We start from the raw sequence: 26,444 nt of genomic DNA, 5'->3' as shown, positions 1-26,444 counted from the left end.
GCTTTAATTAGAGCAGGTCTTGGAGGTGCTCTAATTAAAGCACCCCCACTTCAGGAGTACATGTATAAATGCCCTAAGATCACAAGGATGTAGGTCTTTCAAGCATAGAGTTTATGAGAACAAAAAACAAAGGAGAAGGGTAATAGCAGGCCAGAATGGGAATCCTTTTTCTTTTTCAAAATCACCTATAAAAACCAAATGTTTCATACACGGTATCATCAAAAATACACAAGCTTTAATAAAAGGTCTCTCAGAAGAAACTTAAGTCATTCCAATCTAAAAGTGAGATGCACACTCTTACACAGACCTGCTTTAGATTCAAAAGCACACATCCTTATACTATTGTTTGGGTTTTTTATCTCTTCAGAAAGTACAAGATTCCTTGATGTCTACCTCTTTCTTTTCGATGACTTCCTGTTAATTACCAAAATGAAACGTAACAAAAAGGTAACAATGGACAGAAATGTCCGCCTATACTGTATGTGTAGGGCTTTATTATTATTTTGTGTATCCTGGAGAACATTTGTTAAAATTTATTGGAAGGATTATTTTTTAAAAAGTGTAAACACCAAAAGATTTCTAATAGCAAGAGAGTAAATCACGTTCCATTCCTGCACGGTAGTTTTATCATCAATATATGCTAATAAATTCTGCACGTTGTAATGGCACTGTGACATCCTGGGCACATTATTGAACACAGATACTACTACCATTCCCTATGGGGCTGGGGAGTTATGGGCACTAAGATGCTCAGTTAACAACCTAGAGGTCACAAGTTTGAGGCCACAGCAAAAGATCTTATAGTATAGATATGTCATATTCCAGTGAATTCTGCTAAATATTTGGTCACAAAGACATGAAAAGAATAGAAGGAACATTCCACAGGTCATATATTAACAGCATAGGATCTTGATAGAGATGTTCTTAAGGCTAGGGACAGGCATAACACATAAACTGGTTTAAGTGATCAGAAATTGATTTAAACTTGTAACAGAACAGCTGTTCACTGCACATAAACCAGTTTGAAAATGAAATCTGTTACTGTTGAAATAAGACCTAGGTATTAGCAAATTTTAACCACCAAAAGACCATTAAGGCATCTCATGCCTTGGTACTTTGGAGTAAAATAATCAATTAAGTTCAGGACAATGCCCAAGCAGTGATACTAGGCAATAATTCCATAGATGGATGCAGGAAATGACAGCTGAATTCAAAGTAATTTTTTAAGAAATTGCAGTTATTTTCTTCCATGGAAATTTTCTGAGGTGTACAGATTAGCATGGGGGGTGGGGTGCAAAGGGCCTGAGCCAAAGCTGAGGAGCCCTTGAAAAGGTTTGCTGCTAAAGGGAGAAATTCTTTAGAAATTGCTTCTTGTATGAGGCAGCATTGCGCCTCAGTGTGAGTAGAAAACCAGTTGGGTCAAATATTCTATGTCAGGAGTTTCTAAGCACGCACAACCATCCAGGAACATATCATCCAATTATTTCCTTTTCTTTTTCCAGAAATATGGGGGTTCAGATACAGGTCTGATACCTGTCTGCCCTTCCCTTACACTGGAGTTGCAATTATTCATAAAAGAAGGTGGGTTCTGCATTGTCCTAGATCAGCCCATTCCACTAGACAGATTGGTTCTAAAGAATATTGACCCTTTCCATGTAACAGGTATGTTGATGTGTGTTTTGTATATTCATGTGCTATAAACACATAGCACAAAAAGCCTCATATGTGGGTTAAACATTGGGCTAAAGGTTTTCCTTTACATATGGATCACAGGGCTCAAGCATGTCTCCTCACGTATAGAAGGAGACTTAAAGATCCTAGCAAGTTATATTTCTTTGTGTAACACACACTGTTTTGTCCAGGAGAACTAGCAGTTGGGGGAACCCTTTTTTAAATAGATTTTCCATTACTTTTAAGCCTTGTACAGTTGTCCCAAATCTCCTGCTCTAGAATACCAGCCTGCACAAACCTATGGGCTGTTCTCTTTATGCTCTTCAAGTTTGCACGGCTGCAGTTTGGGAGTTCGAATTCCATAAGCTCTATATTGCTCACTCACCTCCCTGCTGCCCTTTGATAGAGATGTTCTTAAGGCTAGGGACAGACATAACACATAAACTGGTTTAAGTGATCAGAAATTGATTTAAACCTGTAACAGAACAGCTGTTCAGTGCACATAAGCCAGTTTGAAAATGGCTGAAAGCTGTTTAAGATAAACCTGGTTGAATGTAGTATCAGAATTAACTGATTTGGATCAAACCAGTTTATGCAATATCTGTCCAGACCCCCTCCTGGTTTAACTTAAACCAGAGTCTTCCAACATCCCAGAGACTTTGCAGCCCTGGGTGGGGCTCTCTGCTCCACAGCAGGGCTGGCCCTGCCCCTCTGCTCCCCAGCTGGAGCTCCAGCAGAGACTGCAGGCACAGCAGCATCTGCCTGGCTTCATCCTGTCCCACCCCCTGCCCACGCAGGGATTCCTCCCCTCCCCTCTTTCACACCGCGGACATAGCCAGCATGTGGTATGCTAACTAATGCTGAGAGGGGACTGCATAAGGCAGACAGGACAAAGGCAGACAGGATGCTGTCTGCTTAGAGCTTTTTGGAGCTAATCAACAGGTAGCTGGTAATGTCCCTCTGTTCTTTCCTTGGAACAAGCTGTTTAAGAAGAACTTGAACTAGTGAGAAAGGTTTTTGTTTTGATGGGGTGCTAAATGCTATGTTACTCCATGTAACTCCCTGCTATGTAACTAAATGTTGGCTGCCTCGCTGGTCAGGAGCAGCAGTGGGTGGGGGGAGACCCCTCCCTAATCAGTACATCCTGCTGGGGCCTGGCCATGCCTGCACCCCCTCTGCTCAGCACTGTGGAAGAGCAAGTTTGTAATTTCACCATAGAAATTGTGATAACCTTGAAATAGATTTATCCTGATTTGCCAGCATTCAGCACTACTCAAGACAGGAAGTAAAGAAAAAGTTTAAGGGGAGAAAAAAAGCATTTGCACTAGCGGGGGAAAAATAAGGGCTTCTGAAACATGCTACAGACACCACCTCGCTGTGCATCTGTGTAATGCATCTCCTTACCAACCCACTTGAAACCAAACAGAATGTCACTTGACCTGTAGCCAGGGGCTAAAGGCAAGGACAGCCCTGCCTCTGTGATTTCAGGTGTGCCAGTTCAGGCATACCAGCATCTTGTTGCTTGAGAAACATCTCAGTCACAAGTAGTTTGGGATGCTTTAGCAGTACAGTTCATGCAGAAGCAGAATATGAGTAAAAGGTGCAGCAGATCCAAGAACAAGTCATTAAAATCTCATCTGTCATGCTTTTACTCCCTTCTGTACATCAGTACAGAAAGAACTTAGTGCTCCTTCTCCTGCTCCTGTCTCTATGCCAGCAGTCACGCTGCATGGGACCACCTCTATCTCCCAGGACATGAAGTCCCTGCTTTCTTCACTTTTGGGCCATCCCTACAGGCTTACCTCTTCGATCATGCCCACAAACCCTAAGCATCCAAGAACTTCCTTCACCTCATTAGTATACTGGCATAAAATATTAGATCAGAAAAGCTCATATAAGAATGTCAATTAACTTCCTTCTCTGGGACAACACAATAGTGTAAACCCAGCATTGAATGGGACCATCCAGATGATAGAGCCCAGCCCCTTACAATCTCAGGCAACCACTTGATAAGTCTAAAACGGCCACAAGAACATTGTCCAGAGGTCACAAAGCACCCCTTAAGGCCCTATGAGAAATTTATGGACTTTGGCACAACATACCACAAAGGCCTTAGCAACCTCAGGGAAATAACATACTTACCTGAATCCAAGACTACTTTGATTTTAAGATGATCCCCCAGTAATTAGATTCTATACATGGGAAGTTATAACAAGTAACAAGTGCATATAGCACTTGCCTTCCTTCCTTTGCCCACTGTCTTCACTCCTCCCCCCCCACCATGTCTCCTGCCCCTTCCCACCTGCTCCCCCACCCCCATTGCCTCTTCTCCCTCCCCACTGGTTACCCTTAGTGGCTCCAACTCCACTCTGGCCCAGGGCACAGAGCTCATGGTCACTCCTGCCCTGGCTCTGCCATGCAACAGTAGTTGTGGCAGCAGCAGCTCTGAGCTCAGAGGCTGCAGGGTGTGGGAAGTAGGTGGCTGCTGCAGTTCTGACTCTGAACCTGGGTTTGAACCAGAGTCAGAGCTGCTTCCCCACCCCCTTGTACTCTAATCCAAGACAAGAAACTTCTGTTAAATGGGGAGAAAAAAATCTTGTATTGTATTTGAGTAAATATGGTAATTGTCTGTTTTTGTGTGCGTCTCAATTTCTGAACAATTTCTGATGCCTAATAAGTAACAGTGGAGGAGAAGGAGATCACATGACAGATAGAGTGGCTTCTGATCAGAGCATCTTAACCATAAAGAGTCTTTTCATACTAAATTCATTACGAATTCAGATTATTGCAAGGTACCTGCTCAGACAAAAGGTGCTGACAGCTTGTAAAAATAGGTCTCACCCATAAACATATGCAAAAAGTCTCTGGTTTAAAAGGTACCTAGGGTTTGACTGACTCAGCCAGTCTCCAATACTGGTATCACAGTATAATCAGAAGGCAAAGTTAATATGCACCTTTATAGAGTAACTAAATAAGACATAGAGCACAAGCTTTTGCAAACCTTCTGACTGACTCCAGACTAAAATGGCTAGCTGCCTCCCTCTCTGATCACAGTAGAGTGTCATCCTGCTGGCTGATATTAAATTAAGGTATTTATTGGCAGGGTTCTGTAGTTAATATTTTAATCACAACTCAGTTACTAAATACAAATACCACTACATGGTTCCTCCTCTTCTTCCTCCTCCCCCTCCCCAAATAACTCTGCTGGTTAATGATTATATGTAGCTGGAAAAAAGCCCCCTACTCTCAATGGTCAGCAAGCCTTTTCCAACTTCAGGCAATGCTTGAAATGGTTCAAACTTAAAAGATCCTCTCACTGGGTGTGCTTACATGTTCATTAATGGACAGTAGTTAATGCTCATTTAATTTAGTACTTGTATAATCAAGTACTAAATAAGTGCACAGTAACTGGAGTTACTGTGCAGTAGCGCCAACAAATGCCTTTTAAATGACGCTACTGCACAGTAGACTAATACTGCACAGTAGCGTATTAGCACTGTTCGTACTGGGATGCACTGCTGCACAGTATTTTAGGCCACTGTGCTGTTAACATCATGTGCAGATGTACCCACTGAGGCTTTATTTTCACAGCCTCAGGAAAAAAACAAAAACTACCTCCTTCATAAGCAAACTGAAGAGCATTTATCTTCACACACTGCTTAATATGGGCTATACCCATGACAGCCTTTATTATTATATATTTATACAGTAGTGACATTGTAGATCTGCAGTCCTATCCAAGGCCAACTGCATTTAGCACTACAAAAACACAGAAAAAATGGCCCCCCAGTGTTCAAATTCCAGTCAATTTTTGTGACCCTGACTTTAAAAAAAAAAGTATCAGTCCAGGATTTATAAAAATAAGAGAAAATGGATTTTTTAGCCCAAGAGTTAAACATTCATGTGAAAACAGGGATTGGTAATAATGAACATTTATTTGAAGTTTTATGGATGGACATCACTGCTGATAAGTCTTGAGCATTTAATATTTTTGGAAACGTTCTCAGGTGTATTTGTCCTGGGCTGTTGTGACTCGCCAAGGTCACTCAAATTAAACTGTTAAAAGCCTGATTTTTAAATCTAATAAGTACACCATGTCCTTCATATTACTGATGGCGAATCCGGTTTGAAAACAGCATCCAGAGAGAGAATAGAGTAATATGCCATTGGAGTAGTAAGGAAGTAGTATCCTTATCTTGGCAGAATTCTCTCTGTAGACAAGAGCTCTTTAATTATTCAGTATAATTCTAGCCTGAAGCCTGCCACATATCAGTCCAATGAGAGGTAGAATATTACCCTCATAATGCTAAAAAGCTTTCCCTAAAGGCAAAGCTATACTGAAATGCCAGGACTATGTACTAGAGATATAACTTAGTAGTTAAATGTAGTTGTGGAAATCCATCTTTGAATATCTGTAAGCGGCAACATACCTTTTCATTTGGCAGTTGCTTTCCTTTTAACATTCCACTCTGGACGTTATCTTTGCAATTCCTTATTATCTGTCTCTCAAGAAAAGCTTACATGCGACTTTGAGGGATCCTGCCCTGTAGACATAGATATGCTGCTGTATTAAAAATTAATAATCATTGCTGCCATTCATTCCTTTTCATGAATGTTACTGAGGGCCTCGCTGAGTAGCTCAGAACATTTCATGTTTAAAAATAGTCTAGCTGCATTGATTAATGGCCACAGGACTAGGAGTCAGGAGTTCTGAGCAATGGGGCTATAACTCAGGGGCAGATCCAGGGATGGTGAGACAGCATGGTGGAAACCTTGCCTATGTGCCCCACAACCAGTGAGCTCTCATAGTTCATCTGCTCTTCAGTGCAACAAGCAATATAAGCTCACCGCTGGTGGGCACAAGCTCAGCCCATAATCCCTGCTTCCCTTTGCTCTTCCCCTCCTGCCCTCCCATCCCCAAAGAGGGCAGGAGGGGAAGCAGCAGGCTCCGGAGCTGCATACAAGTAGGAACTTGGGACAGACTCAAGCTGGTGAACTCAAAGCTCACAGGACATGTGAGGTGGGGATCCAGCGTGGGCTGCTGAGAGCTCACTAGCATCTAGGGCCGTGTGTAGATGAAACAGGGGCCCTAAATTGAAGCGGTGGGTTTTAAAAAATACCACTTCAATTTAGGGCTGATTAAACCCCTGTGTCATGCACACACCCTGCTGACTTACCTGCCTCTGATGGGGAGGGGAAGGCAAGCTGCCGACTGGTGGAGCAGTCCCTGGGCTACAGGGGTGTGGGGGGGAGGGCTGGCATTTCCCTCCTCAGCAGCAGCCCCCTACCCCAGGCAGCATCCGCTCACAGGCACCTGGCTCAGGCAGTCCCGGGGGGCACTGTAGCCACAGAGGGAAGCACTGGGCCCCTGCGCAGCTCAGGTAGGCAGGCTCCAAGGGAGTGAGGAAGAGGAGAAAAATCAGGCTCACCACTTTTCTTGGGCAGAGCCTGCCTTCCCGGGCTGCTGCCAGGCTGCCTGCAGGACTTCCTGAGAAGTCTGCAGGTTCCTGCAGAGCCGCACGGAGCCTGATGCTTTGCTCCGCAGCTGTAGGGGCAGCAAAATAAAACTCCTCAAAGGAGTCATTTAAGGCGCATTACACCGCCGAATTTCCTACAGTGGTTAGAATTAATGCGCAATATGTCATTGCAGCATGCAAACACTGACACCATTAAAATGGTTCAAAAGCATTTAGCCCACTAAAGTGTCATGCACATATGCCTCTCGGTTCATCTACACATGACCTAGGATCAAAGCAAGGGGCTGCAGCCACAGCCCCTTCAGCTGCATGGTACATGACTAATGAGCTCTCTGTGACTGCACCACCGCTGCTACCATCCTGGATCTACCCATGCCAGTGCTGCTATGCATTTGTCGTGTTGATTGATTTGGGCCAGTAATCTAGTACTCCATGCCTTTCTTTTCCTAACTATAAAAATAATATTATATATCACTTTACCTGCTGGTGGCTCCAAGGAGTCTTCTGCATTTGAGGCCTGGAGTGTTTGGAGACATTCAGATGAGTGTCATTATATAAAAGACCAAAATATTCTATAAAAACTCACTGCTCCATAGCAAACTATGCAGGCTAGATAAGTAGATAAGGCAATTCATCACACACAGTACACTTAGAAAGAAGGCTTGTCCTAGCAGCTAGCATTCTGCATTGCTCTCTGGGATGTCTGGTAGAAGTCATCAGAGCAAGGGAACCATTAGTAAGGAGACGATTCCTCCCCTCATTCTCCAAACTGAATTTTGCCCTATTCTCCCAATAGTATGGAATATGAAATAAATGGGCCAGATTTTTATTTTGTATCACTGTGAGCTTGGAGTAAAACAATTAAATGAATTCAGCCCACACAATAAGGCTCAGTGCCATGAGGCAGCCCCTGGACATGGCTAAGGGAGGAAAAAGAGGCCAATTTGTAGACCAGCAGCAGGAAAAATCCCCACTTGACCTTCTCAGACTAAATCAGAAGGCTGCCTGAACCCAGCAAAGCTGGGGCTCACCAATATCTATACATAACAAGTCCACCAAGATGTGTGATATGGCTAGCCTCACATTCAGCTGCTTTTGACACCCCAGCCCAGATGGCCAAGCTTAATGGAGATGGGCAGGGGGAATGCCATTTTTGGCAAGAGACCAGAGCAAGGCGGAGACAAATGCTTCTGAAGCCACAACATAGACACATTATCCACGTGGCCACTATCCCCACCTTTATAACTAAGTACTTGGTACAAAATCCTGGCTCCATGGAAGTCTTGGTGAATTCTACCAACAAACCCAGAACTCACCCTTAATCTCCAGATTCTTATTCGAGAGCCCCTCTTTGGAAGCTCTGCCCCCACAAACATGCCGGGTAAAGGAAACCCCCTGTGTCCACCACTGAAAAATAAAAACCAAAAAGTACAGCTATGATGTGTCATTCAAATTAAAGATGCTTCAGCACATGCTTTGAACAGTGGTGAGTCTAGACACACATGTAAACATTAGCACATGCTTAAATGTTCTGTTGAACCAATGCCTTTTGTAGTCCTGTTTCACTATGAACTCATGCAACAGCAGAGGCTCCTCTGCATGAACATCTGCACAGAAGTCACTACACAATACTAATAAACTAATAAGAATCTGCAACATCTTTAGGAGCAGGTAGGAAAACTGATGCTTCCTCTCTCTCAAAACACATGATTACCTATGTGGGGGGACAGGCCGCAGCATACGGGGCTGTGGTATAGACTTCGCAGGGCTGCAACCTTTGGGGCAGCCTGGAACAGCTGACTTTATTTCCACAGGCCTCCAAGTAAGAATACAGACACACACACACATTTGGAGTAGGGGTGTGCAAAACAGACCATATTCAATTCAGATTCAGACTCGGCCCGATTCGGGGACAGTGATTCAGTTTGTTGATTCAGATCACCATCTCTGATTTGATTCAGCTGAATCCGAATCTGAAGACTCAATGCTGATTGGGAGAATCAGGAATTCAGTGATAGACACAGCTTTAAATATTTTTTCTACATACTTTGTGGTACCAGGCATGGCTTGTGAACACTGAGACGGTGGGGTGGATGAAGCGTCCCACAGGAGCGCAGGAGGGCCTCACATGCTCGACAGTGAACCCAGAAGTGGACCAGAAGTACTTCCAGTTCACTTCTGGGTCTTCAGGGGAGCATGCTGCACCCCCCCCCCGTACCCTCAGCTCAGCAATTGGCTGCGGGGGGACCCCCGGATGCCCCCCCAGACCCAAGAGGCACCAGTCACTGAGCCAGTGGGGGCATGGAGGTGGGCCCAGCATGCTCCCCAGTGGCCCCTGAAGCAGAATGGAAGTGTTTCTGGTCCGCTTCTGGGTCTGCTGCCTAGTGTGCTGGGGGGGGCCCCATGCTCCTGTGGGATGATCCATCCACCCCAGCATCTCAGCATTCACGAGCTGCCTGCTACCTTGAGGTATGTAGAAAAAACATTTAAAGCCGTGTCTGTGTTTGAATCACCGAATCTTTCCAAATCTCTCCAAATCAATTTGGAGGGTTCCGATTCAATTCAGAGAGATTAAAAGGTCTCCTGATTTGATTCAGATTCAGAGATTCGACCACCGAATCTCTGACAAATCAAGTCAGGGACTGAAGTTTCTCACAGCCCTAATTTGGAACTATTTCAAGGCAGGAGTGGGCAATCAAATCATAAGATCATACTCCAAACCATGCAGGAGCTGTAACGTTTTAATAATTCCACATGGACAAGCCAGGAGCAATACAAATGTAGCAAAATAGCTCTGACCTAAACCCTGGACAAAACAGTGTCAAAGCTGGAGCTGTTTTGCTATATTTGTATTGTTTCGAAGTGGTCCACATGGAACTGTTAGAACTTAACAGCTGCCGCATACCCCCACCCCCGCCAATAAGCAGCTCCCCTTTTGAAATGTTCCCTTTTTTGCTCCAAACACATTTATCCATGTCCCAAAGTTACACCTGAGATTGTTCCAGGCCCTGGGCAACCCGGAGTCATGAGGTTACAATGGTGTCCTAAAAACTTCACAATACCCAACCCAGACCACACGCCAGCTTTGTCTCTAGGGAATTCAGCAGAGTCTCCTGCCAGGATTTTCAAGCTCCTACACAGAATTTCACCTTCACAGAGTCATAGAGAATTAGGGTTGGAAGGGACCTCAGAAGGTCATCTAGTCCAACTCCCAAATGATTCTTCAAATCATTTTCATTCCTAATAAAAGACTCAACAGCAGTTAATTGCAGAATCAACTTGAAACAGAAGCTTTTTTCTATAGTTTAACATTAAACTTGCCATTGTACATTTCTCTAATAATAAATCAGTAAAAGCTGATGAAAACCAAGGTCTGTTATACCTGAAATCAGTCTGACAGGACTTTAGAATGGCAGTTATGTCAGATAACACTCTCTCATCTATATCTGTTATTTTTTCAGTCTTTGGCCTGCGGCATGCTTTTTTAATACAGCATGAAAATAGATACCAGCAATGTATAGCAGTCTTTTTACTACAAGCACAGACAGAGACTCTCAAGGTAAGTATCTTACAAGAGCTTTTTTACATGTAAAGTTTTATTTAAATGATAGTTTGACAAAAAGATGATCCTGTTTACTTTCTTACATGAAAGAAAGTCTTCCAGGCATTAGGGAATTTCTCATTTTGCTACCTGTCCCACGATTGTATTGGTATCCACAATAGGTTACAATTATTTGCTGGCTTTTCAATGTCTGATCTCTTAAAACAGGGGTTTCTCAATCCCCAAGCTGTGGTGGGGTGGCTGTCAGTCCACAGCCCGGTCAGCTGCCGGACCGGAAGTGGCCATGAACTGGAAAACCATGGCCCCCCAGAGCTGGGTGGAAAGGCTATGGCTCCTTCTGCGGGCCTGCAGCACCAAAGGGTTTGGCCCACCCACACACCTGGAGGGTTGGAGTATCCTTACCTATCTTCCAGCCAGAAATTCTGGCCACAGTTTGCTGGGCTAAGGTTTGCTGGGCCGCAGCATAAAAACATTGGGAACCCCTGTCTTAAAAGATTTGGTTTCTGAAAGTCAGGAGTCGATAAAGTAAGCCCTTCCAAAAGAGACAAACAACTGTCACGTAATATTGTTCAGATCGTAAAACTAACACTGTCAGTTTAATCACCCCAGAGCATATTTTCAAAGTGCATATTATCATATTTTGCACACATATTATGCACATCTATAAAACTATGCTTCAATGTGCATGGTATAAAATCCCATAGGTCTTTTGAGAAAACTCGCTTGATTATAAGGTTATATGAATTTCTCTTAATTTGCACACCAGACTGTATCTGTAGTAATCTAAAAGTGGGCTTGATGCTTCACAGAAGATAAAAAGATTGGTTTATTAGTTATATTTATTTCATTCACTAGCATCTGGAATAATAAAATTAGACTTTCAAGTAACACTAATGCTTTAAAAATGCAGCACATGGTAGACAGTATTTACCAGAGAAATGTAATAAATTCTAAGTCACTATTTTCCATCTGGTATGTGTACTGAAACTAATTAGAAACTACAGTACAACACCCCACCCCACCCCCAATTATATCCACCATCTTAGAGTCCTGCTATATCAGTCTGGCCAATAAAGTCCTGCTATTAAGTTTCAGTTGCATTACTAATTGATACCAATGTAATGTGGTGAAAACAAAAGGACATCCTTTTATAAAGCCGGAAACCTACAATAACATCAGATGCAGGTTGTGTAAACTGAGCTGGCCTAATTTCAACTGCTAATAAGCAAGCAAGCACACATACACTTCACAATCAGCAAATTTTCTGAGAATCAACAGGCCTTAACACTTACAGCTGTTGTGCAATTAACCCAGTTACAGCTGGGTTTAAAAAGTAAAGACCATATGGTATCTGAAATCTCCTGGCAGAGCCTTAAAGTGGATGGGGTACCCCAAATGTTACTCAAGTATGAGAGCCATTAAATTGCAAGAGTGCTGCATTCTCATTGATGTTCCTTATTCAAAAAAGGCCCCAAAATTCTCAGCCAGCTCTGAAGTCTACTGCATTCTCTGAGATGTTCTTGTTCCTTTTCCACTAATGAGTCCAGTCAGACATGCTTTGCAGACATGTAAGAGCGAAAGGTGAATCAAATGTTATACAAGGACACTTTAGCAGAGCTGGGAAGGATGCAAATCCCATCCACGTACCAAGCTGCCCACACTGTGCTGTCACTAATCAGCAGACAACATTGGCGATGTGTAGGGGGTGCACATGCACCCTTGAGAATGGCAGTGCACCCCCTGCAAAAAGGCACTGCCAACACTGTCGGAGGCACCTGCAGGTGGTCACTGATTCCTCCCCCCCCCAGCCACTGACACTGCTGGTGGCGTCTGCGGGCAGTCCACTCCACAATTGCTGGTGGCCACCGTCGACAGCAGCATCTGCAAGTGGTCGCTGATTATTGGTCGGTGCTCACCCCCACCCGACAGCACTGCGGCTGCCTGCAGGAGCTCTCCGCTTACCGCTGCCACGCTCCCACCGCTGACAGTGCCACTGCTGCCTGTGGGAGCTCATCATGCCCCCCCAGTGTCCAGGGGTACGCAGCATTCATGGCAGACAACGCGCCTTGCAGTGTCAAGAATACAATGGCAATGTAAGAGTGATGCTGTAGCCACAATGGTCCAGAAATTATGCAAGAGGCAAGAATTTCTTAGGGTGATATCTTTTATTGGACCAACTGGATAGTAGGGACAGAGTTAGACAAGCTTTTGAATGAAAGACATTTTTCATCAGATCGCTTTCATCACTCTTCACTGGGGAAGGAGAGGGGTTGATCCAGCCAGTGAAGTAGCCCCACACCACTCAGCTGGCCCCACAGGGCCATTATATTATATATAGTCCAGAAGGCCAATGAAAAAGCTCTATCTTTGGATAATTGGTATCACTGGGTGGAGGGGCAGGGAACCCCTCACATTGTAGTAAAGAGAACCAAGCCTCCAGTTCTCACCTACAGGAGAGCTGTGTTTAGACACTAGGAGTGATAACTGAGAGATACCCAACTACACCTCTCTAATCCCTGATGAACTGGCCAGTCACAAGTATCCTGCTTTACCACATCTGTAACATATCTTAATCTAGTGGAAGATCAAGAGAAAAAAAAACTCTATTTCTTGCTGTGGTGGTGGGAAGTGGGGATGCAGTGTTTCTCTATGCAAAGGGGATTCACCACTGGTCTGTCTGGTTTTGTAAGGTCACTTCACTTCGTACAGCCTGCCTATCCAATGTAAAGTGACCTTAGCAGAGCAAAGAATCTGGATGCCAGAGTTCTGGAGTATTTCGCTTATAACCTAGCCTTTATTCTAGAATTAAGGCATGAAAGAGGGCCCCAAACAACATCGAACTATCAATTAAAAGTTCCAGAAGTCTATGCATTATAATTATTTAATGGTTTTTAAGGTTTATCAGGTATCATTTTTTCTTGTCACAGAAAACATGGATGTCACAGATAAAAACTGCAGTCTCCAATTATGCCAAGACGCATGAAACTAAGAAAAGCTCCATTTTTTCTTTGGCAGCTGAATCCTCTGAAATTTAAATTGGAGAAATCCTAAACTGACAGATCCAGTTTGAGACAATTAAACTGGTGGTAACAAAGTTATTTCTTCTCATTTCAGTTTATTAAAAGATGGGCATGAACTCAACTAGTTGGGGATCAAGGTGGGGACTTTTGGCCACAGGAGAAAAAGAATGAAACAAAGATTAAAGAGAGTCAGTACCAGAAAAAGCTCAAGGGCACTTCCAGCTCTGAGGAAACTTCTGGGCTAGGGCCAGAAGTTATACATAAACCAGATGAAGTGATCAGAAACTGGTTTAAACCTGTAACAGAACAGAAGTTCAGTGCACATAAACCAGTTTCAAAAAGGCTGAAACTGGTTTAAGGTAAATCTGGTTGAATGTAGTATCAAACTTAACAGATTTGGGTCAAACCAGTTTATGAAACTTCTGTCCCAAACCCCTTCCTGGTTCAACCCCCTGCTGGGGTGTGAAACCAGGGATGGAGGGTTAAACTTCCCTTCCCCTGAGCATGCAGTCGCCCTGACCTGCTTACTTAGTGCTGGCTGCGACTGTGCACTACAAACCCAGAGGCAACTGGAAGCAGAAAGAGGAAGTGATGAGCAACCCTGCAGAGCCCTGCTGGTGCGATTGTGGACTGCAAAACCCAAATAACTCAGGGGCAGCAGGAAGAAGGAGCGAGCATACAGCTCATGCTGGCTACCTACCAGAAAGCTATGCTGTAGCACCTCTGGCTTCTGGCATGAGCCATTGCAGGCATGTGGCTGCATTTCCCAAATCAAAAGTGAATGTCTGTTCATTTGCTTATTGGTTCAAACTTTGCAGCTTAAACTAACCTGCAAAGACTGAATCAGAATCAGCCTTGGGCTTTGTGACTGTCTGTACTAAGCCCTGGTAGAAGAGAGGTGCTGCAGTGCTGTTACCACCCAATGGAGAACAAAGAGAAAGGCACCTTGGAGAATGCAACTAAGAAAGTCAAGAAGGAATATTTCTGAGTTCACTTCCCCTGTCCTAATAAATTCCATAACATTTAAGTTTTAAGGATCTGTAGCTGTGGTTGAATATATGTATAGGCTTTCCTAGCTAGTAACTAGTGCATCACAAGTATTACTTGCATTAATACTTTACTTATAGGGGCAGATTTGTAAAAGGTAGAAATGGTCCTAAATTCCCATAGATTTTCAGTGGGAGATGGGCCCCTCACTGCCTTTTGTGCCTTTGAAAAATCTCCTCCTCACATCCCAGATAACCTGTGTGAGTGAACTACAAAATGTTACAATGTACATAAACAGAACGAAAAACCTTTTGTCCTGTGGCTATTTTATTTGAAGAAAGAATAAAATGCCAGTGTTTCATTTCTGATCAATTGGTCAATTGATTTAACCTCTGAGATTTCCCTCCCAAATATATTATTCCAGGAGTCAGCAACATATGAACCATGGGCCAAACATAGCCTATAGAGACACTGGATATGGTATGGAGCCAGACACCACTGCCTGCACCCGTGCTGGAGCTGGGCAGTGAGGGGTGCACCGGGGGCAGGCAGCTGGTAGGTGCACCCACATTACTGCTGCTTCTCCCTTCTGCCTGGAACTAAGCTGGAGCTGGCCAGCTTCCAGCTGCAGCTGCAGCAGGGTGAAATGAAGGCAGCTTCCAGCTGTCCAGCCCAACTCCGTACTGCCCATTCTGCAGCTGGGAACCCAGAGACTGGGACAAGTAGCAACAGTGTGAATGCCATCATCAGCTGCCCACTTATGGCACAGCTCCTCTGTGGCTGGTACCTGCACTCATTCCCTAGTCAAGAAGCATGGGGCTGGGAAACATGGTGCTGGTGCAGTTCCCAGCTCCTGGCCCTGGCGTGGATGAAGGAAACTCCTCCACCCCCCAGCCCCTACCACTGGTGATGCACTGCCAAATCTACCTAGTATATACCAGCTGGGTGCTAGGATGTTGCAGCCCACAACTTGGAAAGGATGCCAGCCCCCCTGTGGTTCTAAAATAACTAACTCTGATTCTATATCAGGACTTTGTTACACATTACACTGAGCCACACAAATGTTGATTGCTGTCAGTACTAGCTTCAGTTTGGAGCAGTCACACTTCAGGCCACCAGGGTCCTAGAGGATTGAAAAGTAAAGGCTCCCCCCTGCAACCCCTGAGGTTTCCCCCCAGTTTCACCATCCCTTCTGGGGCTCCCTTCCTGTCCCTCAGGTTTCCCCCCTTCCCCCCCAATTCTGTCCGTCTTAGGTGAAGCAGGCAGAGAATGGCTAAACCTGCCTGCCAGGTGCTGCTGCTACCACCAAGCTGCTGCTCTGCTCCAAGCTAGGCCCACCCAAAGAGCAGCAGCAGTGGCTCAGGCAGGGTGGGAAGTTTAACCCTTCCTTGTCTGCTCCCCCAGAGTGCAGACAGCCACAAGTAAGTGAAGTGGGGGAGCAATTAGCATGGATCTGGGGCAATGGGAAGGACAGGGAGGGAGGAGTGAGCCTAGACCAGGCCAGAGCAGAAAGGGATAGTGGTTGGGGTGTTTACACTAAGGCACTGCCTAGTGTAACACGAGCTGGATAACACACATCAGACATGATTCTGCCTTGGAGTGGCATAATTCTCAGTCACACTGGGCGTTTCTACAAATTTTTTTTTTTGTTTGCTCCGACACACCAGGATTCAGCACAACATAGCAGACTTGAATGGAGTCTGCTCCTTATGTGAACTGACCCATTCAGTTCTGTGTTGCATGCATTTGTAGAAACAGCAAAATGCACATCAGTGCTGAAAAAATGGAAGCAGTGTGCTTTTGAACTGACACCTTTGATATGCTTTAGTTCAAAAGCGTGCCGCCACCACCACCGTTTCCTCAGCGCTGGCATGTATTTCACCATTTATACAAATGCATGCGCTGCAGCCCCGGGCGGTTTTAAAAGTGCCCAGTGCTGCAGCACAAGCATGTGTACAAATGCCCATAATAAGTGCCTAAAACTAGTTTTAGATGTTAATGTGGACAATCCAGGGATTAAGAGCTCCAGGAGACACCCAAAATTGTTGTGCAACAACGCCCTCATTGACCCTCAGCCCAGGCCTTAGAGAGCTACTTTTTCCTCTTTCTTGGATAGCTGCATCTCACAAAATATACTTTGTGCTGAAATGTTACAATTCAATACACTTCATTGATTATGTCCCAAGTTTACAATCTCACTAAAACATGTATTGTTCAGGTCACTTTCTGAAGGTAAGTGAAAAATTCAAAATTACACACTCCATGTTCCCAGCTGGGAGGTGGTCAATCTCCCCGCCCTGGAGCACCTGGAAGAAGGCCCTGGCCCAGTCTCCAATGACTGCAAGGGCAAGCAGCCAGCACTGCCCTGTGCACAGAACAGAACCGGGGGCCAGTTTCAGGCTGGACATAAGGAAGAATTTCTTTACTGTCCGAGCCCCCAAGGTCTGGAATAGCCTCCCACTGGAGGTGGTTCAAGCACCTACTTTGAACACCTTCAAGAGATATTTGGATGTTTATCTTGCTGGGATCCTATGACCCCTGCTGACTTCCTGCCCCAGGGGGAGGAGGCTGGACTCAATGATCTTCTGAGGTCCCTTCCAGCCTTAATGTCTATGAAATAAGGAATAATTATATAAGGGAATAAATATATGAAAGCTGATAAATATATGAAAAAAATATGGTAAATATATGATGAAAAGCTGATAAATATATGAAAGCTGATAATCACTATGACTTCAAGACTGATGACCACTATGAAGCTGAAAATTCAAACACGATACTTGAATTATTCAGTAGAAATCAGCTTAGTGCCTCAATACTTGCAATTACTGTAGAATTAACTGGTGTTTACACTCTAGTGCTGTCCTTAATCCAGGTCTTCTGAAGGAACCTAACTTTTCCATCAGTGTGCTGGTGCTCTGCATCCAGGTTAGCTATTGACCATGAACACTCCTGTTCTGTATGTGCTAAATCCCAAAAAGATAATAATGTAGACACTTCAGAATGGTGCTGACCACCACTCTTAGGCTCTATGCCAATAAATAGACTTAAGACATACTCAGCACTGCACTAAGGCAGCAACACTGCCTCATTTGCAGGAGTTTTCATAGGGAACATGCATCTTGGAGGACATACCGACACGCCCTGAACCAGTGGGTGCTAACCTTTTTAGCCAGCAAACCACAAAATAAACCTTGCCACCTCCCCAAGCACCATGCTGATCTGCTCCACTGTCTGATCTCTTGCTCTGCTCTCTCCTCCCTGCCCAAGCTGCAGTTCTCCCTGAACCCTGATGGATCTGCTGCATACCTTTATCAAATTGCTGCATGTGCCACTTGTAGTGTGTGTGCCATGGGTTGGCCACCCTTGCCCTAAAACACTTGAGTGCTGATAGTCTTCCAATGTCTTTCCATGGTTCCCCAACACTCAGGAACAGAATTTTGCCTACAATTCACAAGGAAAGAGAAAGAGTGGCTCAGTCTACTACAGGTCTACAAATCTCATATGACATAACTACAGTAGCCCTAGTACCTCTAATGAATGAATGCAGCTCCAGGGAGGACATCAATATTTCAAATATGATTTTACAATACAGGTAGTGCTTGGATTTATGACACAATTGGTTTCTGAAAGCTGCATCTTAAGTCAAAATGTTGCAACTCAAAACCAATTTTCTCATAAGAAACAATGTTATAAATGGGGGATTGGTTCCTCAATCAAGGCCCAATACCCTATTTTCACCAAAAAATACCCCAGAATGTTGTACTCAATCAATTATAGATGAGTAATATAGCTACATTAATGTATTTATATTGTAAATAGCAATCATATTGATTTGGAAGGACTTCTTCGAGGCAACTTGGCTGAACTTCTTGAAGGGTTCTTGGCTGGGATCTTCTCAGGAGTCTTGGCTGCAGATTTTTCTGGAGTCTCATCGCTTTCTTAAAGAAAAAGTGTCCAAGGAAGTTTGGACAGATGTTCTCCAGGGAGATGAGTGACACGGTGAACTTGTTCGCTGGTGTGGTGTTGCATTGGATCAATCGTTATGAAGTCAAAACCGGCATTGTAAAGTTGAAACAGGGTGTCAATTTATAAATGTTATAGGTGCAAAATGTTGCAACTCAAAACGTTGTAAGACGAGGACTGCCTGTACACATGCTCACGCCCAAGGTAGACAAACCTAGGTGATCACAGATGAGGGCTGATCCCCACTGTTCCTTTCTCACTTGCAGCCTCTAGCATTTAAGGTCTAGGAAGTTCTTATTCAGAGACTGTATCCCTAACTCCCATGCTCGATAGCTACTGATGCCCCTTTTGTCTAAGAATCTGTCTAATCCCTTTTTGAATTTATCTAAACTGTCAGCTTCCACAATATCTGGTGGTAATGGTTTGAACCTGTAATTCTACACTGTGTGAAAAAGAACTTCCTTTTGTTAGTTTTAAACTCTAATACTGTCTTGAGTTCTCTAGCACCTGCTAAGAAAGACTTCCCAATTAGAGTAGGAAGCAAACTGAAATTTCTCACTTATGCCAAGATAATCCAGACTACAACAGATATTGAACAAAAGAAGCATAAGTCAATGACAGGAAGGACCTACTGTTCTCTTGCAAAGAACCTAATCTACCCAACAGCATTCTCTAGTAGTTAGTTGAGCATGGAGAAAAAATGAGACACAAATATGGAATGAATTAATGAATGATCACCTCATGTACAGTGAAAACTTTCTTTACCATCAAAATCAAAAAGTAGCTTGCTTTTTGACAATCCATTTACAGATTAATAAAATCCAGTTTAAAGTAGCTTTGTCATTTAAGACGGGATAAGATCATTCTGAATCACAAAGCCAGTCTATCAGAAAGATGTAATTTTATTATCATTCCTTTAACAGATTAGAAAACAAGAGTAACATTTCAACAAACAGCCGTCCATCATACTTTATACAGAATTAGGTGATGCATGGTGTCATTTTCTTGTCCACAACTATAGTCACCTTCCAATCGCAGAGTTTAGGAATTACAGTGCATACTGGACTAAACCCTTTCACAATAAGGCACAACTACATGATCACAAATCGTAAACACAACACACTGAAAGTAGGACATAAAGAATCAAAACTTTGATGAAAAAGAATGTTCATGCAAAGTCTACCTATACATACCATGAACATATAATCCAGTTTAAAAGAAGTGCAGTGTTCTGTAGGTAAGACTGCATTATAAGGCTATCCATAATACATTACCTAGAAATACTGGGTAAGAACGTAATATTTTTCCCATTCTATTTTATACAATTATACAGAAAATTAGTAAACTGTATGCCCAATATTCACTTCTGCAACAATAAACTGATCATTAAATTCAGAAGAGAGGCAAACAAGACAATATAACTTGTGGCACGCACCCATTACAGAATACCATTCATCAAGCCATACAATTAAGCTGTATATGAGACCTGTTGGAAGTCCAACAGACCATAACTATGAAAGCTTGTGGCAATGATTTATTTCCTGCCCAATAACTGGAGTTTGTAAGACTAAAACTACAGAGATTAAAAGAATATAACTGAGTTTACAATAGTTTGAATCTATTGGATAAACGCATACAAAAAAACGTTAATTTTTTGGTGACAGACGTTTGTAAATTTGGCAGTCACTAGAACTTTTACATAACATTACAGTTCGGAAACCCTATTAAACTGGACTAATTGGTTGATTTTACACTGAGAGGTAGTTTAAATGAAATCATATATGGCATCAAGTGATGGGTTGGGTATTTTTTGTTGGTTTTTATTTTCTTACAAAAGTGACAAATTCTATACAAGCAGCATTTGGGAGACATGATTATAAAAAGTTCTGGTTTCTGCTAACCCAGTGAGACATTCTTTTAAAGTCCCTTTGGTGCCAGGAATTGGGATTTAACTTAATACAGCAAAGTACTTTGCAATAAAGCCAACAGCAGGAGATCTGGACCTGCCAGCTCTGGTCTGCTGACATATAAACAATGAACATGCCCTCCACAAATCATTCTCCCCACCCCCTTCCATCCCTAAAATGCAGGCAATGAAGACTGAATTGTTTAATTTAGGGTGGGAAGATGTAGGAAAAAGCAGCAAAGGATTTGCTGGAGGTTTAACATCATTGTTCTGAGATGGTTAACACTAGATTTTTCCCATATAGTGTCGAAATGTACTCTATGTAATCCAGTGAAAGGATACTCACATACCTGCTATCTAATGAGTGCATAGTAAATTTGAGCAATGTCTTGGACATAGGCAAAAATAGTTTACATTTACTACCAAATGCCCTGCTCTTCCCCCCCCGCCCTTCATCCCCCCAATATTTTAAAATCTTACAGGTGGGTCTAAACTTTGTGTCTCAACACACACACGCACACACACACAAACTTTGTTTGGAATAGCCCAAAGACACAAAGATAAATTTCTATTGAGGGATTTTATTTCCTTGTTATTGCTATTTCTGAAAAGCAAATCACATAGTGATTTCTGGTTAGACTATATGTAGGTGTTAATTTCAAAAAATGTATTATGGAACTGAAGACAAGAACAGGAGTTTCCATTTGGAAAATTAAAATTGATCAAGACAGTTCAATAACCATGCAGATGGCTTTGGACGCCTATGTGAATTCTTTTGTTCTGTATGCTCTGGCATTATGTTCTTCTCTTGAATGCTGAGGAATTAGGGATACAGCTCCCCTTTTATAGCAAAGGGAATTTACTTATATACGTTAGTGAGCATTCCAGCCAAGAAGACAATACTCTATTGACAAACTACAACTAAATTAATGCTGTCAAAATTGCTGTTTTGTTTATTTTATATTAAAAAGATCCTCCTGGGCTTCTGGGAGGGGTTCCATTTAATCACTAGTTTGGTTCTCAATGTCTTCAAGCTTCACTGCCATTACAGAGCTTTCACGTTGCTCCTCCAGACATGTTCATTTTTCTTCTGGTCTTAGGTCCCTGCATTTTCCTATTGCCACATATGTCGTTCTCAATTTTGCAAGAAACTTTCACCCCTATATTGCTTTTAAAGTTACTCAAACGTTTTAGCGTTTTTCAAAGTTCCTTACTGCTCTCCAGGGAATCTTGACGGTCACTTCTCTTCCAACAAGCAAATGGAAAAAAATCAATTGTTTTTGGCAACATACTGCAAATATTGGCAAGGTTCCTTCACACTTACGTCCCCCACATCTTTTCCTGCTTCAGTACAAAGATATTTTCCAGTAAGGAGCTCCGGTCTAAATCAGAGTAACAAGATTGCTCTCCCTTGTGTGCACCATTTACTGCATGATCCATTACACCTTGGTTACTCTTTAGCTTTCAAGGACTCCCGTTCCTTTTCAAACAGGACACTGTGGTGCCAGAAGGTAGAGCTATTTAGAGAGGAAGGACTTGTAACTCTTCAGTGTCTAACCACTACTCCTAGTGGTCACTAGTGTCTAGCCTCTTCAGCTCCTAGACCCCTCTGAGTCTGAGTTTTATTCCACTGTAATTTTTCTTCTATAGTCCTCTGTCCCTGGTCCCCCCAGTAAGAAGGGGACTTTTTGAGAACAGGAGCCTGCAGGAGACCAGCATCAAAGGACAAAATTTTCCAGCACTGCTTATCCAACTAAGACTAAAGGGCTCTTGTTCATGGCTCAACGTTACAATAGTGCGCCACTTCCACCACCCCACCTTGTACAGCAATACAGTAGGAAAGCCTTATTTGGGGTAGGAACCGAGCAGCAGGTTCCTTTACGTTATATCCAACCAGGCTTGCTTTACATTATATCCACCATGTGGTCCCTGTTTCATATGGGTTGCCTCCTAAACTACAGGCAGCTTAGCTTGGAAGCAGCTAACTGGCATGGTCACACAATGATACTGATTAGCTTGCTCAGACCACTACATAGATAGGCTTGTACAGCTTCCAGTTTAGGAGCCAACATGGTGTGCCATGGGGCACCAATGTCAGGCATGTTAAGACGCAACCTGAGCTGCTTCCACAACTACAGCTTTTGCTGTTCCTGTAGTTCATATGATGTGCCTCTTAAGAAAAAAGTGGACTCTTTTTTTCAGCCACCTCTGACCTCCCCAGCATTTACAGACATAGAGAGCTGTTAACAGGGGCAAAGAAGCAGACTTGGGCTTGAGGATTCATGCTTGAAGGTCTCTTGCTTCTGTAGCAATATCCTGAGAGTTGTAAGATTATTTCAGTGAAGCTTTAAAGCCCTGAAGCAAAGGGTTGAACTTCTCTTTTAATGCCTACATGTAAGTGTGAGATCCTAACCATTTGGAATAGCCACTGCAGCTGATAGATTTGGTAATAGGCGCAACAGAGTGCTTTCACTAAGGTTGCTTGGATGGGAGTTGCTGTCAGGCTCTGTCAGAAGGCAAGCTAGACCACTGGCACACATGAAAGAAAACCTAGAAGGAGAAAAGCTTAATTCCAATTCTGCCTATGCATATCAGCTATCTTGGTGGTCTTTTGGCATGGGCAGCAATGTTTGTACTAACTGCCTTCTAGGTGTGTTCATGATGGGGTCCAAGTCCTAGCTTTCTGAAGGTCCAAACCTGAGGAATCTTGTGACTTATTCCTTCCCCACTCCAGCTGTTTCCCCCTGTCCCCACACCAGCACCCTCATCTCCCAGTTCTTTATAGTGGTCTCCCAGCTGAGACACCAACAAGAGATTAGTAGAAGATGGACTAATTTGATGCTTCAAGTATTCTCTAAATCTTTTCTTTTTAATGGGCATCTTCTTCAAGTCTTCTATTACTTGTTCCTGCTAACAATTACATTGATTAAAAGATTTAGTAAGTTTCATGGCCTTTTCCATCTGAAAACCTTACAAATAAATTTTTCCTAAATGAGGCAATGCTTGACCCACATTTTTGTCCTACAAAAATATCCATTTATATAGTTATCTCTGCACAACAAGGGGATTTCCTTGCACAAAGGCAGCATTTGGAACATTTGGATTCTGTTTAAAGAAAATTATACTTTAATTAAAATTTCCTGCAAAACTAGGATTGGATGAATGACCTAAGAAAAGGTTCAAAGCATTCATATCATTATTTCCCAACAGATTAGTTCAGGATTTAACCAGGCCTATACATTTTTCAGAGATCTTCTTTTGTGAGATCTCATTCATCAGGCCTACAGGATTAATCTGGTCATGTTGCTGGTAGAGCAACAGCCTATCATTCAAGTAATTTTGCCATGCAGCTACCTGGTTTTTAGTGCATACCTCTAAGCCACATATATTATGTCCCCCAGTATGACCAGTTCTAGGGTTTTTTGGTTTCCTTTCATTGTTTTACATTCCCCTGCCACACTCAGAGACTGGTTTCACCATTGGCTAGTTCCCATCTGTAATGGCTGAGGAAGCACGGGGCGCATACAAGGGAATAAGGTAAAAATTTGCTAGTCTACTCATAATTTTTTCTCAACTAAAATAGGCAGCCACTGCATTATGAACACCCTCCTACCCCCATTTGGGCCACCCCATAACTTGCACTAGGCTGCACCCCAAAGAAAAATCCCCATTCACCCCACCCTACACACACATCCCCAAAAAAGGAATATAGGGATTTCAGGATTTCCTCAAAGTGGTTTCTTTCTTAGCCACAAGGTTTCATTTTTGGTTTAAAGAGAGAAAATGGGAAATAAATAAGCTACCCTTGCCTGGAGACAGCTGATCTTTCATAGTTACAATTTACAGTTTATCTTCTTACCTTGGGCAAAGGAGATCGAGAAACCATAATTTCTCTGAACAGCCCTACCTGCTGGCACTGTGTTATGATGCTGGAAAGGTTTTACCCTTAAAGGAAAGAGGAGCCTTCATTCTTGGAAGTTGAGAAGGAATAATCCAATTGTAATGGGTCACAAGCACCAAGTGCCCATCTTCAGACCAAAAAAAAAAAATCAAACTTGTAGGTAAGCACTTATTCCTTTTTTCCTGCCTACACATTAAAAAGGGGTATGTGTATATGTGCAATGCTTTAAAACCTTCTGTGTCACAGCTAGGGAGAATAAATACTTACTTTTTCAGGTTTTCAAGATATTCCTTTTTCCTATTTAAGCCCAACTGTCCTTTCTATAAATAAAACAGCAGCATTTTTAATCAATACGAGCAGGCCAAATAATGGAACTCTTGTACCAAGCAAGACCCGGGCTTAAGAAATGATTGAGCACCACAGGATTAGATGAAGCAGAAAAGACCAGCTCTATTATGGACAATCTGGTCTCAGCTTCTTCCATCAAGTGCAATGAAAGGAACAAGACCATGTGAACCTCTTGGAGTCTCAAAAGAAAGCTTGTTAGTAGGAAATATAGCATAGGAAAGCTGATAGAAAGACCAACCAAGGATTTCTGTGGACTTCCATTGTGACCAGGGTAAGAACAGAACTAAAAAAAAAATTAAATAAACACTCTCAGATGCAAATAGTTGGGATGGTCAAATAAATCAAAGTGAGAGAGAATACATAATTTTCCTAGGAAAGAAGCCAAACTTGCTTTCCTGTTCTTTCCTTGTCTGTAGAGATACTGGAACCATTCAGTACATGTAAAAATGCCCCCATATCCAAATGCTGCAGTTGGGCAATGACATAGGCACTGACATTGCAATAAGCTGCATGTGGGCAGACCCTACAGAGGTCAATGAGGTTGCATGCAATTTCTGTTATTTGCTCTCATTGTAGGACTGGAAAGAGGCAAACATGAAAGTCCTAAAGAAAATGACTAGTAGTTTATAAAGAATATTAGCTAGGCAGTTAAATGCAACAATTTAATTATAATTATGCCATTAAAGCAGCAATATTTGATACACAGAATCCTGGCAGATTTTTGCAACTTCCTCATTTCAAAAGGAAACAAAAATTAGCTGCAATATCACATAAACATTTTTCTTTTGAACAAAAAATTAAAGATAAAAAAATACATTGTTACTCCTCTGTTTAAACTTTATTTACAAGTAACTGGGTATTTCTAATCTAGACATAAAATCTTTTTTCCAGGGTAAATGGCAATAAGCTATGGATGATTTGAGCCCATGTCTCACAAAAAATACAATAGTTTTACTTGGTATCAATAAACATTTTAAAATATACTAAATTTTGCCAAGTGTTACAATCATTGTCCAAACTGAATAGTAGTCTGAGTGCTGTACGAAGTGCATCAACAGAAATTCTAATTTTAGTGTAACACACATCATTTGAGATAACCAGTTATCCTTGCAAGTCATTGAAACAAGTATCACAGACCCGGACAGGCTTCTTAGAAGAAGGAGTTAAGGCATTCTTTGCTGAGCACTCAGCGCAAAAGATATTTCCACATTGTCTACAGTGATGCTGTGAAAGAGGAAAATACCACACGTCAAAAACAGAAAATTAGAAATAACGCATTCAAACAGGAATATTACATCAGATCAGTTCTCTCAAATTCTGATGCTGAAGTTGAATATTTAACATTAGGCTAAATTGATCCTGTCAAATAATAATTTGGCTCCCTAATTAGGGAGCTAAGTGGCATTTTACATCAATAGACAAGTCCTTCCTCTTTCAAAAGACATATGAGCAAGGTTTTAGGAAGTGCTTGATTGACTGGGCGGTACATATTGAGGGCTATAGATTGTACAGAAAGGACAGAGTGGGGAAAAGTGGGGGAGGGGTTGCGCTCTATGTTAAGGAGCAATATACATCAACCCTCATCAAGACAGAATCAAAGGATGAG

General features: G+C 42.6%; 2 protein-coding genes across 3 annotated transcripts in view; one reads left to right on the top strand and one right to left on the bottom strand.

Moving 5' to 3' along the window:
• Positions 1-14,056, top strand: part of PLEKHG7 (pleckstrin homology and RhoGEF domain containing G7) — a 67,297-nt gene extending 53,241 nt beyond the window's left edge. For both annotated transcript variants that reach the window (XM_019545246.1, XM_019545248.1), the window contains 4 exons: positions 368-447; positions 1,503-1,662; positions 10,610-10,707; positions 13,638-14,056. In XM_019545246.1, coding sequence (XP_019400791.1) covers positions 368-447; positions 1,503-1,662; positions 10,610-10,707; positions 13,638-13,745 — 446 coding nt within the window. In that variant the 3' untranslated portion in view covers positions 13,746-14,056. The remainder of the gene's footprint in view (positions 1-367; positions 448-1,502; positions 1,663-10,609; positions 10,708-13,637) is intronic.
• Positions 14,057-22,781: 8,725 nt separating this feature from the next.
• The window catches only part of EEA1 (early endosome antigen 1), a 93,558-nt gene continuing 89,895 nt past the window's right edge, over positions 22,782-26,444 (bottom strand). The window contains exon 29 of the mRNA XM_019543926.1: positions 22,782-26,062. Coding sequence (XP_019399471.1) covers positions 25,940-26,062 — 123 coding nt within the window. The 3' untranslated portion in view covers positions 22,782-25,939. The remainder of the gene's footprint in view (positions 26,063-26,444) is intronic.

The sequence above is a fragment of the Crocodylus porosus genome, unplaced genomic scaffold, assembly GCF_001723895.1.
Source record: "Crocodylus porosus isolate Cpor-Errol unplaced genomic scaffold, CroPor_comp1, whole genome shotgun sequence".
Taxonomy (NCBI): domain Eukaryota; kingdom Metazoa; phylum Chordata; order Crocodylia; family Crocodylidae; genus Crocodylus; species Crocodylus porosus.
The sequence above is the reverse complement of the archived record's forward strand: the minus strand, read 5'-3'. Positions and strand labels throughout refer to the sequence as shown.